This window comes from Monodelphis domestica, chromosome 1 (genome assembly GCF_027887165.1).
Source record: "Monodelphis domestica isolate mMonDom1 chromosome 1, mMonDom1.pri, whole genome shotgun sequence".
Classification (NCBI taxonomy): domain Eukaryota; kingdom Metazoa; phylum Chordata; class Mammalia; order Didelphimorphia; family Didelphidae; genus Monodelphis; species Monodelphis domestica.
In genome coordinates, this window is record NC_077227.1 from 725,310,788 (window position 1) to 725,322,942 (window position 12,155).

General features: G+C 51.4%; 1 protein-coding gene across 1 annotated transcript; it reads left to right on the forward strand.

The window, feature by feature from the left end:
* Positions 1 to 1,644: 1,644 nt before the first annotated feature.
* Positions 1,645 to 6,585, forward strand: C1H2orf68 (chromosome 1 C2orf68 homolog). The gene is made up of 4 exons (XM_007477771.3): positions 1,645 to 1,864; positions 2,362 to 2,525; positions 4,381 to 4,505; positions 4,749 to 6,585. The coding sequence occupies exons 1-4, from the start codon at positions 1,758 to 1,760 to the stop codon at positions 4,869 to 4,871; spliced, it is 519 nt and encodes a 172-aa protein (XP_007477833.1). The 5' UTR covers positions 1,645 to 1,757; the 3' UTR covers positions 4,872 to 6,585.
* Positions 6,586 to 12,155: the final 5,570 nt, after the last annotated feature.

Consider the following 12,155-nt stretch of genomic DNA (forward strand, 5'->3'; position numbering starts at 1 on the left):
AGAGAAGAAGAGGCACCGAATTCCAGGAGACAGTCAGTGAAAAGGTGTGAAGCCCTGATATAGAAAGCCTTGTACCAGCTATAGCAAGGAAGTCAGATTGTGCATGGGATACTATGTATCTATAAATTTATTGTATTTATTATCAACCATACTCTAAGGATGGATTAACAAATGAATGAATGCAAACTTTTATTAAGTGCTTATGTATAATAATTTTAATATCTTTGTAACATTCAGGTTAGAGAACAAAAGACACATCCAGAGGACTGTGTTACAGTCAGCATAGTATTATGGTTGGTGTGCTGACCTAAAAAAGTTTCTTACACCAGTGAAATCATAGTTCTCTACCAAAAGAATGACAGTGTGATCAGCCCAGTTCTTTCCAATTGACTTTGATCTTGAGGTTTCAGTGGAAAGAGTTCTAGACTTGGTGTCTTAAACTGGAGTCTTCAGTTCTTAATTTAAATCCTGATTCTGACATTTACGTGCTGTTGTTTTTTAACTCTTGTCTTCTGACTTAGAATCGATTCTAAGACAGAAGAACAGTAAGGACTAGACAACTGGACTTTTAAGTGATTTGTCCAGGGTCACACAGTTAGGAAGTGTCAGGTCACATTTGAACCCAGGACCTTCTACTTCGAGAGCTGACTTTCAATCCATGGGATCACCTAGCTGGCCCTCAATTCAATTAGATCAACATTTATTAAGCATATACTAAGTGCCAGACACTGTACTGAGAGCTGGGGATACAAAAAGACAAAAGAAATTCCTGCTTTCAATCTAATGTGGGACACAACCTGAAAATAAAGATACAAAAAGCAAGCTTTACACAGGATATCTAGGAGATCATTAAATGGGGAAAAGCTCTGGAATTAAGGGGAGCCTCTAGACCCTCTCCAGTTCTTGCTGGCTCATCTATTTGGCCTTGCAAAAGCACTGCAGCTTCCCCCTTAGATCTTTTACATCCTTCAGGTTTGCATGTAGCCTCTCCCATTGGAATGTGAGAGCCTAGGGAAGGTTTTTTTGCCTTTTTCATCTCTAGCTTCTAATGGAATACCTGGCAAACAGTAAGCACTTCATGATCCTTGTTGACTTCCTAGAAAGCTAGGACTGGGGGCAGCTAGATGACTTGAGAGCCAGGCCTGGAGAGAGGAGGTCCTGGGTTCAAATTTGACCTCAGACACTTCCTAGCTCTGTGACCCTGGGCAAGTCACTTAACCCCCATTGCCTAGCCTATACTGCTCTTGGAAAAGTAGGAAGGAAGAAAGGAAGGAAGGGAGGGGAAAGGAAGAGGAAAGCTGGGACTGTCTCTTTTCTCTTTAGCCCTTTTACTTACTAGGTGTCTGGCAATGCCTCTTCCCTTTTTTTCCCATTCATTCATTCATTCATTCACTGTTTCATTGATTCATTCATTCTAGGTGGGGAGCATAGAGCAAGCACTCAGACAGGTAAATACAAAGTATTTACAAAGTATATACAAAATGATTTCGGGAGGAAAAGAAACTAACAACCAGGCACCTCTGAGAGAGAAGGGCCCCGCCTCCATAGGGAGAGAGAAAGGGAAGGGCCAAGCTGGGGAGGTGGAGGGAGAGAGGAGAAGGAACAGCGAAGGGCCCTTGGGGCGGGGCGAACCGCGCGAGGGGCGGGGCCATACAGGCGCTCGTGGGGTCGGGGGAGGGGAAGGCGGCCGCGGTGACGGTTGGTCTGGCGGCAGGGACGGCGTTGGCTTTTTATCCCCGAGCTCCTGGAGCGCCCCGATGGAAGCGGAGCCGGGTCCGGGCCGGCGCTGCTGCTGCAAACCAGGGGGGCGGTTGGACATGAGCCACGGCTTCGTGCACCATATCCGGCGGAACCAGATCGCCCGGTGCGGCCGGGCCCAGACCCTGCCCCGGGCTCGTCCCCGCCCTCTGTCCCCCTGCCCCGGGCCCTCTATACCCACCCCAACCCCAGAAGCCGTGGGTCCCTGTCCTGTGCCCTAGTCTGGCTCCTTACCCCCCTCCCCCCCACCGGGTCCCAGCCCCCAGCCCTAAACCAGGTTCTCGAGCCCAACCCCCTTCCTGCTCCTTCCCCCCTCCCCCCGTGTCCCAGCCCTCGGTCCACCTGCCCTGGTCCTCCCTCCTCCATCTCCTGAAGCTCCAGGGCTCTACCCTTGGTCCTAGTATCTACCCTCAGGTACCTTCCTAGCCACCGCTTCCCCGGGCCGTGCCCTCTGGCCCCTTCTCCTGAGTCCTGCTCCTGGGTCCCTGCCCTCTGCCTCTCGCCCAGGGTTTTTCTGCCTCTTCCCTGAGACCACCTTCCTTGGGGCCACTCTGACCCCCGCCTCTTCCTTCCTTTCTCCTCTCGATCTCCCTACCCCCACAGAGATAATTACGACAAGAAGATGAAGCAAGCAGCCAAGGAGAAGGTGCGGAGACGGCTCACCCCCGGCCCTACGAGACCACGAAAGCCCGACCAGCAGGTGTACTTGCCCCGACGACGAGTTGAGGCTCGGCCCAGCCGGCCTGTGGCCTCCAGTGGGAGCCGGGGTGAGAGATCCAAGCAGGGGAGTGGCCCCCAGGAGCCTCTGACTAGCTGGGTGTCACTAAGCAGGTCTTTGGCTGGATAACGTGGCTAGAGCATTGGGTAGAGTGGGGAAGCCCCAGTTCTTGATAGCTGGGTGACCCTGGCGGAGTGTCCTATCTTTAAAGGGAGGGGAGTGTGCTCTAGACAGTGGGAGCCCTGGCTTGGAAGAAGCCTTCAAGGCCAACTCCCTTCTTTTTCGAATGAGGAAGATGTGATCCAAAAGGTTCTGTGACTCACAGGTTTCATAGCTGGTGAGTGAGAGAAGCTGGGCTTGGCTTCAGGAAGCCCTGGATTCCAATTCTGTCTGTCATTGACTAGCTCGGTGACCCTAGTCAAGTCACTGCACTCTTCAAGAATAAGAGAGTGGGCAGGAGAGGAGACATGATGTGGTGGATAAAGACAGCCTTGAAGTCAGGAAGGGCTGGGCTCCCATCTCTCCTCACACACTGGCTGTGTGGCCTTGGGGAAGGTAGTGCACCTCAGTTTCTCCATCTGTAAATTAAGGACTAGAACTGTCTCATCTCAAGAGTGCTGAACTTGGAGTCAGGAAGACCCGAGTTTGAATCTTGCTTTATACATGTTCCAGCTGGATTACCAGGGGCAAGCCGCAGCCTCAGTTTCCTCTTCTGTAAAATGAGATAATAGCACCTATCTCCCAGGATTGTTGTGAAGATAGAATGAATAATGATGTACCTTGCAAGACTTAAAGGAGCTAATATTTATTATTAATATTATTACTATATAATTTAATATGATCCTAGATCTAGAAATAAGAGACTTTAGTACAACTTGCTCGTTTTACATATAAGGAAACAGGCCCAAAAGGTAGACTTGCCCAAGGCCATACAGTCCATAAATATGAATATGATTTGACCTCTGACTTCTAAACCAGTGTCTTTCCTCCCTGCCAGGCTACATCCTTGTCTATGACCGAGGTCAACTATTTTCTTGATTATCAGCTAGGACTTGAATGCAAAGGCTCTGGTTTCAAATCAAGACCTGGCATTTGCTTGAACAATGATTGGGGGTGGGGTGGGGAAGGCAGCTGGGTGGCTCAGTGGATGGAGAGTGAGGCCCAGAGATGGGAGGTCCTGGGTTCAAATCTGGCCTCAGACACTTCCCAGCTGTGTGACCCTGGGCAAGTCACTTACCCCCCATTGCCTAGCCCTTACCCCTCTTCTGCGTGGAACCAATATATAGTAATGATTCCAAGACAGAAGGTGAAGGTTTATAAAAATAAAAGAAACAATGACTGGCTGCGTAACTGCAGGCAAGTCAGGTTCTCCAGGCCTTGGTCTCTGATCTGCCAAAAGGGGACACACAAATGCTGAGCACGCGTTTTGTGAGGTGACTTATAAAGCCTGTCGCAAACCTTCATGTGCTCTTGTTGAGTTGTTTCGGTCATCTCTGACTCTTCGTTGACTCCACTGGGGGTTTTCCTGGCAGGGATCCTGGAGGGGGTGTCATTTCCTTCTCTGGCTCTGATGAGGAACATGGAGCAAACAGGGCTAAGTGACTTGCCAGGGTGGCAAAGCTAGGAAGCCTCTGAGGCCAGACCTAAACTCGGGAAGAGGAGTCGTCCTGACTCCCGACCCAGCACTCTCTCCACGCTGCCCTGCTGCCAACTTTAAGGCGCTCCATAAACGTCAGCTCGTATTTTATCGTTTGTGAAGAAGCTGCGGCCGAGGGAGTTGCTCAGATGATTGGTGACAGGCCTAGATTTCCCTCTCCCTGTACTTGTCCTCCCAAGCCTTCCTCCATTCCCCCCTCTGCTGGTTTCTCTGGAGCCTGATACAGATTTCTCTGTGTGTGACCTAGACTATGAGGAATCCAGCGAGAACAGCAGCAGTGGGAGCTCGGACCCAGAACCCCTCAGCCTGCAGCTCTTCTGCCTGGAGTACGAAGCGGACAGTGGGGAAGTCACCTCGGTCATCGTCTATCAGGTACAGCCCAGGGTGGGGGGAGCCTTGGGTTTCCTGGGCCTCCAGGGGAAGGGACTGCCAGGGGCATTGTGAGAAGGAAGGGACAGACACCTCCAGAGAGCCTCAAGCCCAGCAGATAAAGAGATGGCGGGAGGGGTTTGTGCTGGGCATGGCTGGCACCCATTGGCTTGGGTCCTGATTCCCAGAATTTAGTCCCTCGCTCCCTCCCACACCAGAGAGCTCACTAATGGCCTTTCTGCTTAGAACGACGACCCAGGAAGGGTGAGTGAGGAAGTGTCGGCCCACACGCCGCTGGACCCACCCATGCGAGAGGCCCTCAAGATTCGCATCCAGGAAGAGATGGCCAAGAGACGCAGCCAGCCCTGACCGGAGCTCACACTTTCCCGGGACTACACCGACTGTCTTGGCTTTACCGTCGGAGCTGGAGGTTTCCCCTGCTCCCTTTACCCTGGGGACTCCGGGCCCTGCCTGGCTTCCTCGCTCCGCTGCTGGGGCTCTGGAGAAGTGCCACTGCCAAGCTGGCCCCTGGCATCTCCTTTCCTGCCACTCCTCTGCTGTTCTGCCACAGACCGCTGCTGCCTGGGAGTTACAGAAAAGGGTTTCTCTGGCCTTGGGTCTGGCTAGCTCGAATTCCGGGGATGTGCAGCTCCCGTGAGTGGGCACCCTGAAGAGTCCCTCTCCTTAGGGCTGGCTCCCTAAGCCCTGTGCCAATGTGCCCGTTTGTGCGTAGGGCACCTCCTGACTAATTCTTCCCTTTGCCAAACCCCAGGGCTTCCTGGAGCTCTTTGTTCCCGGCCGTCTGTCTCCCTCCATGTCTCAGGTAGGACCCCAGAGCTTCCCCTGCCGTACAGCTGTTCTGTCTCCAGGCTGTGAGTTTTCTCATTTGGACCACTGCTGGCAACATGTGAAAGACGCCCAGGAGGAGGACCCGAGGCAAAGCCCTCACACTGCGGGGAGTCAGTGGTTTGTGCTCGGGGAGAGCCCAGATCAGCCCGGGTGACCTGCCCTGGCTCCGCTCCGGAAGGAAGTCCTGCCGGCTTCCCTTGGGGATTTTCCCATCATGCTCAGCTGAGAGGCTGGAGGAGGACATCTGAAAGGAGACCCGACAGAGCCTCTCCCCACCCAATCTGCTCTCCAAAGGAACAAGCAATAACTCCCTCATCGGAGGCCTCTTCTTTCAAAAAGAGCCCAAACTCGCCCAGAGGGGCTCCACTGCTACTCCCCGGGCTCCAGCTCCTCTCCCACCCCGTCCTCCCGCCGCTAAGGTATAAAGTATGCTTGAGATTCCCAGAATAAAGGTACCAAAGGTGCGCGCGCTTAGGTGTTGGGCCTTCTGGGTAGGAGCCCAGAGCTGAGAAGCGGGGCTCACCCCGCCTGCCCTAGCCGGAGAGGAACCTGAGAAGCCGCTGCTTCCCCGCGGAGCCCTGGAGGGCTCCCAGAAGGCTCCAGTTGGGCTTCCCACCTCGAGAGGAGGAGCCGAGCACAGACCACCTGTCATCTGCAGCCTGGAAACAAAGGATTGTTGTCAACCCAGAGGTGCCTTTATAAATGAGAAGTGGGCAGCCGGGCGGCCCAGTGGAGGGCGCCGTTGGGCCCGGAGGCAGGAAGACCCCAGTGCGAATGTGCTATTCGACACTAGCCGTGTGACCCTGGACGAGTCATTAGTCCCGCTTACCTCTGTTTCTTCATCTGTAAAACAAGCTGGAGAAGGAAACAGCGAACCATTTCTAATCTCTTTGCCAAGAAAACCCCAAAGGGGTCATGACTGAACAGCAAGGTGGGATGAGAGAGCTGTGGGGACCCGATGAGGGGAGGCTCTAGAAGACCCGTCGCCCCTGGCCCGGAAGGCTTTGCTGCATCAAGAACTTTCCGGTGGAAGCACAGTCGGAGAGAACCGTTTCGATCCCACCTCGAGGAGTCACGAGACCGGCTCGGGGCCTCCTGCTCTCCCCAGGGAGCATCAGGAATGGTGCACCTGGGAGAGGAGAGGCTTCCCGGGCTTTGGAAGGACGAGGCCCCTGGGCGGGTCACCCCCTGGAGCTCTATGCCCCCCCCAGCACTAAGAATAAAGGCCTAAAAAGGAGCCGAGCCCAGTGTGTTTAAGCATGACGTCACCCAGGGGCTGCTGACCTTTGTGCCGTCCCCGATCCCTCTGGCAGCCTGGGAAGCCCGTTGTCCTGCTCAGGACAAGGCAGGGTGACCGAGCGAGCCCCTTTGGTGGGAGAGAGCTATCAAGACAAACACGGGAGCCCCCCGGCTCCCTGGTATCGGGCCGTCTGACCGTGGCAACTCTGTTTGCCTTCCCTTTGTCCTCGTCCTCTTGTGAGGGGCACCGGCTTAAGCAAAGTCTCCAGCATTCTTCTCCCAGCCAAGCTGTCGTCGGGAAACGCGCTCGCTGTCCGAGGCTGGCGGTGAGATCCCCTTTGGGGGCCATTCTCGATGGCCGGCCCCACACAGCCGTCCAAAATCCCCCGCAGACCCAGGTCTGACTGAGTGCCAGGCGCTTCGCTGGGGGTGGGAGAGCGCCGTACAGAGGACCGACGACAACCAGGGTCCTCGAGACAACACGGGTCGTGAAATCGAGAAATGGGTGGCTTTGGGGGCGCCACTGGGAGACTCGGGGGATGGAGAGTCGGGCCTAGAAAGGGGACGTCCTGGGTTCAAATCCACCCTCAGACACTTGCCAGCTGGGTGACCCTGGGCAAGTCACTCGACCCCCATTGCCCGGCCCTTGCCACTCTTCTGCCTCAGAACCAATATATAGTATCAGTTGTAAGACGAGGTAAGGGGTTTGGAGATGACAAGCGGAGCCTGGAAGGAAGCCAAGACCTCTGAAAGGCAGAGGAGGGGGATGCTCTCCAGGCATGGGCGATGGAAAGTTGTACGTGGAATAAGGAACAGCAAGCGGGCCAAGAGGAATGACCGGGGAGGCTGGAACCAGATGGTGGAAGGCTTTAAATGCCAAGCTGAACGGAGCACAGAACATTCCTGAGCAGGGGGGCATGGTGAGACGGGAGCTCTGGAGGACCTGGAAGCCAGATCAAAGGTGGCGCCGGCCTGAGGGAGGGCGGGGGCTGCCACTGGAGCCCAGGAACATTGATGGAGGGGGAAGTGGAGAATGGCACAAAGGCTGCGGGTGTGGGGTCTGGACAGCAAGAGGACGATTCCAGGTGCCTGGGGGACAGCGGGCTGGAGATCTGGGACTAGAGCTAAGGTGAGAAATCGGGGCTGACGTTCCAGGTCAGGGATCTGCCTAGGGATGGCCATGAAAATGGATAAGATCATAGAGGAGAAAGGCCTGGGCCTGCTGCAGAGGCTAGGCTGCTGCCCTTGGAGGCGGGGCTTCCTAGCTGTGTGATCTGGGGAAGTCACTTAGACTATAAAACGAAGGCTTTGGCCCTGATGTCCTCCAAGTGCCAACCACAGAGGCTGATAGAGCACACGTGTTGGCAAAGTACGTGTATTTTCTGACGACCTTCACAACTGTCCCATTTCCCAGATGAAGAGCCGAGGCCGAGTGGGATTAAATGGCTTGCCCGGGTGGCACTAAGAGGTAAGATGTGAACTCGGGCACTGCCCACCAGGCTAGCCAGCTTTCTCCAGGATGGAGAGAAAGCCTGCAGGAAGAAAGATAAACTCAGCCTGAAACACGGACCAGCAGCTATCGGATGCCAACTCATTTTTCCAGATTTTTCCCACATTCTACTCCCCATACACTACTGCGGCCAGACAGAGCTCTTCCTCAACCCTAACGTGACCAGGATGTGTTATCCACCTTTAAGAATCCTCATCAAGGTTCAGCTTGGAACCACCCTCTCTGGGGTGCGGAATGAAGTCTTTTCTTTAGTTTAAACCTTCTGTTTTAGAATCAGTACTAAGGGGGGCAGCTGGGTAGCTGGAGAGCCAGGCCCAGAGATGGGAGGTCCCGAGTTCTAATCTAACCTCAGATACTTCCTAGCTGTGTGACCCTGGGCAAGTCACTTAATCCCCATTGCCTAGTCATCACCAATACACAGTACTGATTCTAAGGCAGAAGGTAAGGGTTTGAAAAAAAACAAGCCAGTACTAAGTATTGGTTCCAAGGCAAAAGAATGGCAACTAGGGTTAAGGAACTTGCCCAGGGCCACATAAGCTAAGCCAGGACCTCCTTTTCTAGGCCTGGCTATCCACTTAGCCACCTAGGTCCCCTGGGAAGGAACTCTTTAGCTGGGCTGTGAATTTGGGGTATCTCTGGGGATTGGAAGCTCCTCAGAGGGCAGATCTTGGTAGCCCCAGTTTCTTGCAAATAGGTGTGTCATTTCTTTTGAATTAAATGGAATAATCCCAATGATTTTACAATTGCTTGAAATTTTTTTCAAAGGTTAAAAAAAAGGTTTCTAATTTAATGGATGCCATGCTTTTTACACAAAGTAAATTACCCTCATTTTCAGATACCTCCCATGAATCTGAAAAAAAAACCAAAACCAATTGGTACATCAAAGTCTGGCAACAACAGTCCATACCCAAATGCATCCAGAGGCTGGAAGGAACCTCAGAGGCCATCTAATCTGACCCTCTCCCACTCCCCAGAAGGTTCCAGGATCACACAGGTAGTCAGATGGCAGCAGAGCTGAGATTCGAACCCAGAGCCATGTCCTTTCCACTTTGCCTTGTTGCCTCCCCCACGAAAAGAGGAAGGGGTTTTTGTTCATCCTAGGCTGAGCCTGATCGCTGGAATTACAAAGAACTTCAGTCTCCCTTTATTCCTTTGGTTTGCTTCACTGTCATGGAGGGGTTATTGTTTCTGGGATTCTGCTTTACCAGACTCGGGTGAATCAGGGCTGCTGGCAATTCAGGGAGTCCAGCTGGGATATGTATGTGTGAGTGTGTCTGTGAAGGACATTCCCCTGCTGCATCCCCTCACCTTGTGCCCCCAAACTTGGCTCCAAACAACACTTGACTTGCCAAAAATCATTTGTCCACCTTCTAAGAACCCAGACTTGCCCCCGCAGAGAACATTCATCATCCTACAAGAGGGATCCCCAAAATGTCTCGAGTAGTGGCAGCACTACTCTAACGACCCTCATCCTTTGAAGAGGAAAGGAAAATGAATGAACGAACGAGTATTAGAAACTTACTGTGGGAGCAAGCTAGGTGGTTCAATGGATAGATAGGCTCAGGGATGAGAGGTACCAGGTTCAAATCTGCCCTCCAACGTTTCTTAAATGTGTGACCCTGGGCTTGTCATTGAGCTCCCATTGCCCTACCCGTACTGCTCTTCTGCTTTGGAACCCAGACTTCATATTGTTTCTAAGCCAGAAGAGAACTTTAAAAAATAAATAAAACCCGTCTGTTACAAGCACTGCATTGAGCCTAAGCTATAAATAGAAAGTCGAGGCAGTCTTTGTTGTCTAGGAGCTCCTACCTCCATTAAGGGAGATGCACAAAAGAAAGTTTGGAGGCAGCATGGATGGAAAGGCATGGAAGCCCTGAGTGCTCAGCCGAAGGGCAGATGGTTTCAAAGCTCACGGATCCTTAAATTAAATCAGTAGCACAGATAATGGTGCCAGGCGTCTGCAGGGTTTGGAGGCAAAGCAAATGGTAGGGCCATGGGGACCTTAGTGAAGCAGAAGCAGAGGCAGGATAGATGGGAATTCAACTATCTTGCTGGAAGGAAGAGCTGCTGACCTGCACCTCTTCTAAGCCTTGTTAGCAGTCAAGAAACCTGGGTTCTTGGGGGGCAGCTGGGTAGCTCAGTGGTTGGAGAGCCAGGCCTAGAAATAGGAGGTCCTGAGTTCAAATTTGGCCTCAGACACTTCCCAGCTGTGTGACCCTGGGCTAGTCACTTGACCCCCATTGCCTAGCCCTTACCACTCTTCTTCCTTGGAACCAATACTTAATATTGATTCCAAGACGGAAGGTAAAGGTTTAAAAAAAAAAGAAAGAAACCTGGGTTCTAGTGGCCCTGGCCCACACCACCCCCAGGGGTAGACAGGCAAAGAAGGCAATTCTGCTAGGACACCCAATGCTAGAAGTGGTGGAAAAAATACTTGGCTAAACTCTGGATTACTCGTCTTAAAATCAGTTGCACCATGTTGGATTCCTTGCCAGGGCCAGGCAAGGAATTTTGGTTAGCTCTTGAAATAATTGAGAAAAAAAAAACTACCCTTTCCTATAAAGTTGCCAAGACCTGGGCTTAAGGTTTTGTGTTTCCTGGGTAACCGTGGGTGGCATCACAGGCTGGAAACCAAGAGTTTCAGGAGCTTGGGACTGGGCAAAAGTATTCTTGAATCTCAGGACATGACCAGCAAGAATCATAACTGTCTTTCAAGAATGTGATGTCATTTGCAATCATTGAAAAGAGTTGTGGGTTTTTAAAAATATTGTGTGTGGGAGGCTTCATTTCCCAGCATTCTTTACTCTTCCCTGGGGGTCCCTTGTCTTGCATCCCTGTGTTGTGCCCTGGCATGGATTTGTTTATAAATTTTGCTGAAACCTATGCTGTGGGGCTTTGGGGCTTTTGCTTTAGCTCAAGCCTGGCAGGTGTGGGTCTCTGGCTCTTTGCTCTGCTCATTCAGCTGAAGGAACCCTTTTCTCTCTCGCTTTGTTGCTATTAAATCCTATAAATTCAAATTCTTGGAGTATTCATTCATTGTTTAGGCTTACATAATGCCATCTTTTCCTTTGGATCTAGCACCCATTACCTACCCAGCACAGCCTAAATAATCAGAAACAATGCTCCCTCCACTTTGAATGATGCCCTCCTGAAAAAAATGTCCCCTCTGTGGTCTGCTGTGGCTGAACACAAGGTTAGTTCACTATGAGCTGAAGCTGAAGTCCACAGAAATGGGCAGATTGTCACAAAAGAGAACTATGCATACAGTGCAGCCTGTGCCTTGAAGCCCATCTCATCTCCCTGGGTCTTGAGCTTACACACTTCTGGGCACATTTAGCCACAAAAAGGCAATGACAACAGACCCCTGCAGCCTCTCAGCCCTCTCCTGGTTTCCATCTTGCCACCTCCTCTATTCCCACCCTTGATGGATTTCACCCTAGATTAATCCAACACCTGTTCAGGACCAATTTAAACATGATTAAATGTATCCCTGCATCAGAGTGCCAGAAACAAGAAGACTGAGTAGTCCCTGAATCCTTCCAGGAGTTTGGAAGAACCAGAAGTGAATATGATCCTCTATAGCTCTTCCGTGGCATGAAGGCAAGGAGAGCAGCTTCTTTTTAATAAAAAAAAATGATTTTAAATAATCAATTCAGGCAGATACTTCCCAGTTGTCCTATTTTTCAAATATAGATGTTAGCTGCCTCCCTTCCTTTCAGGTCTGTGTGTGTGAAAGCTTTGAGAAGTTGGGTGGAAGATTCTTTAATATATTACTGATACATGCATTTGTATAAACACACATATAAAATACAAAGCTTTTCTTTTCTCTCTCCTAGAAGTTTCTGTTGCCAAGCCTCGAAATCATGTTATTTTATTTCTACTTCTCCTAATCTGTCCCTTGGAAGGAAAGGAAAGGAAATGACTTCTCCAAAGTCATTCATTCAAGGCAACAAAGTCAAGATGATTTGTGGAAATCTTGCTGCTTTTTCATTCAAATTTGATTCAGTCAACATTGAAATCAACATTAAGCATTGTTTGCAAAGTCCTAAGCTAGA

What these genes read in the sequence shown, in the direction of transcription:
- C1H2orf68 (XM_007477771.3), top strand. Translation starts at nt 1,758, where the DNA reads ATGGAAGCGGAGCCGGGTCCGGGCCGGCGCTGCTGCTGCAAACCAGGG. An exon ending in CGGCGGAACCAGATCGCCCG is followed by an intron (nt 1,865 to 2,361) that starts GTGCGGCCGGGC and finishes CTACCCCCACAG; the next exon opens with AGATAATTACGACAAGAAGA. An exon ending in CCTCGGTCATCGTCTATCAG is followed by an intron (nt 4,506 to 4,748) that starts GTACAGCCCAGG and finishes CTTTCTGCTTAG; the next exon opens with AACGACGACCCAGGAAGGGT.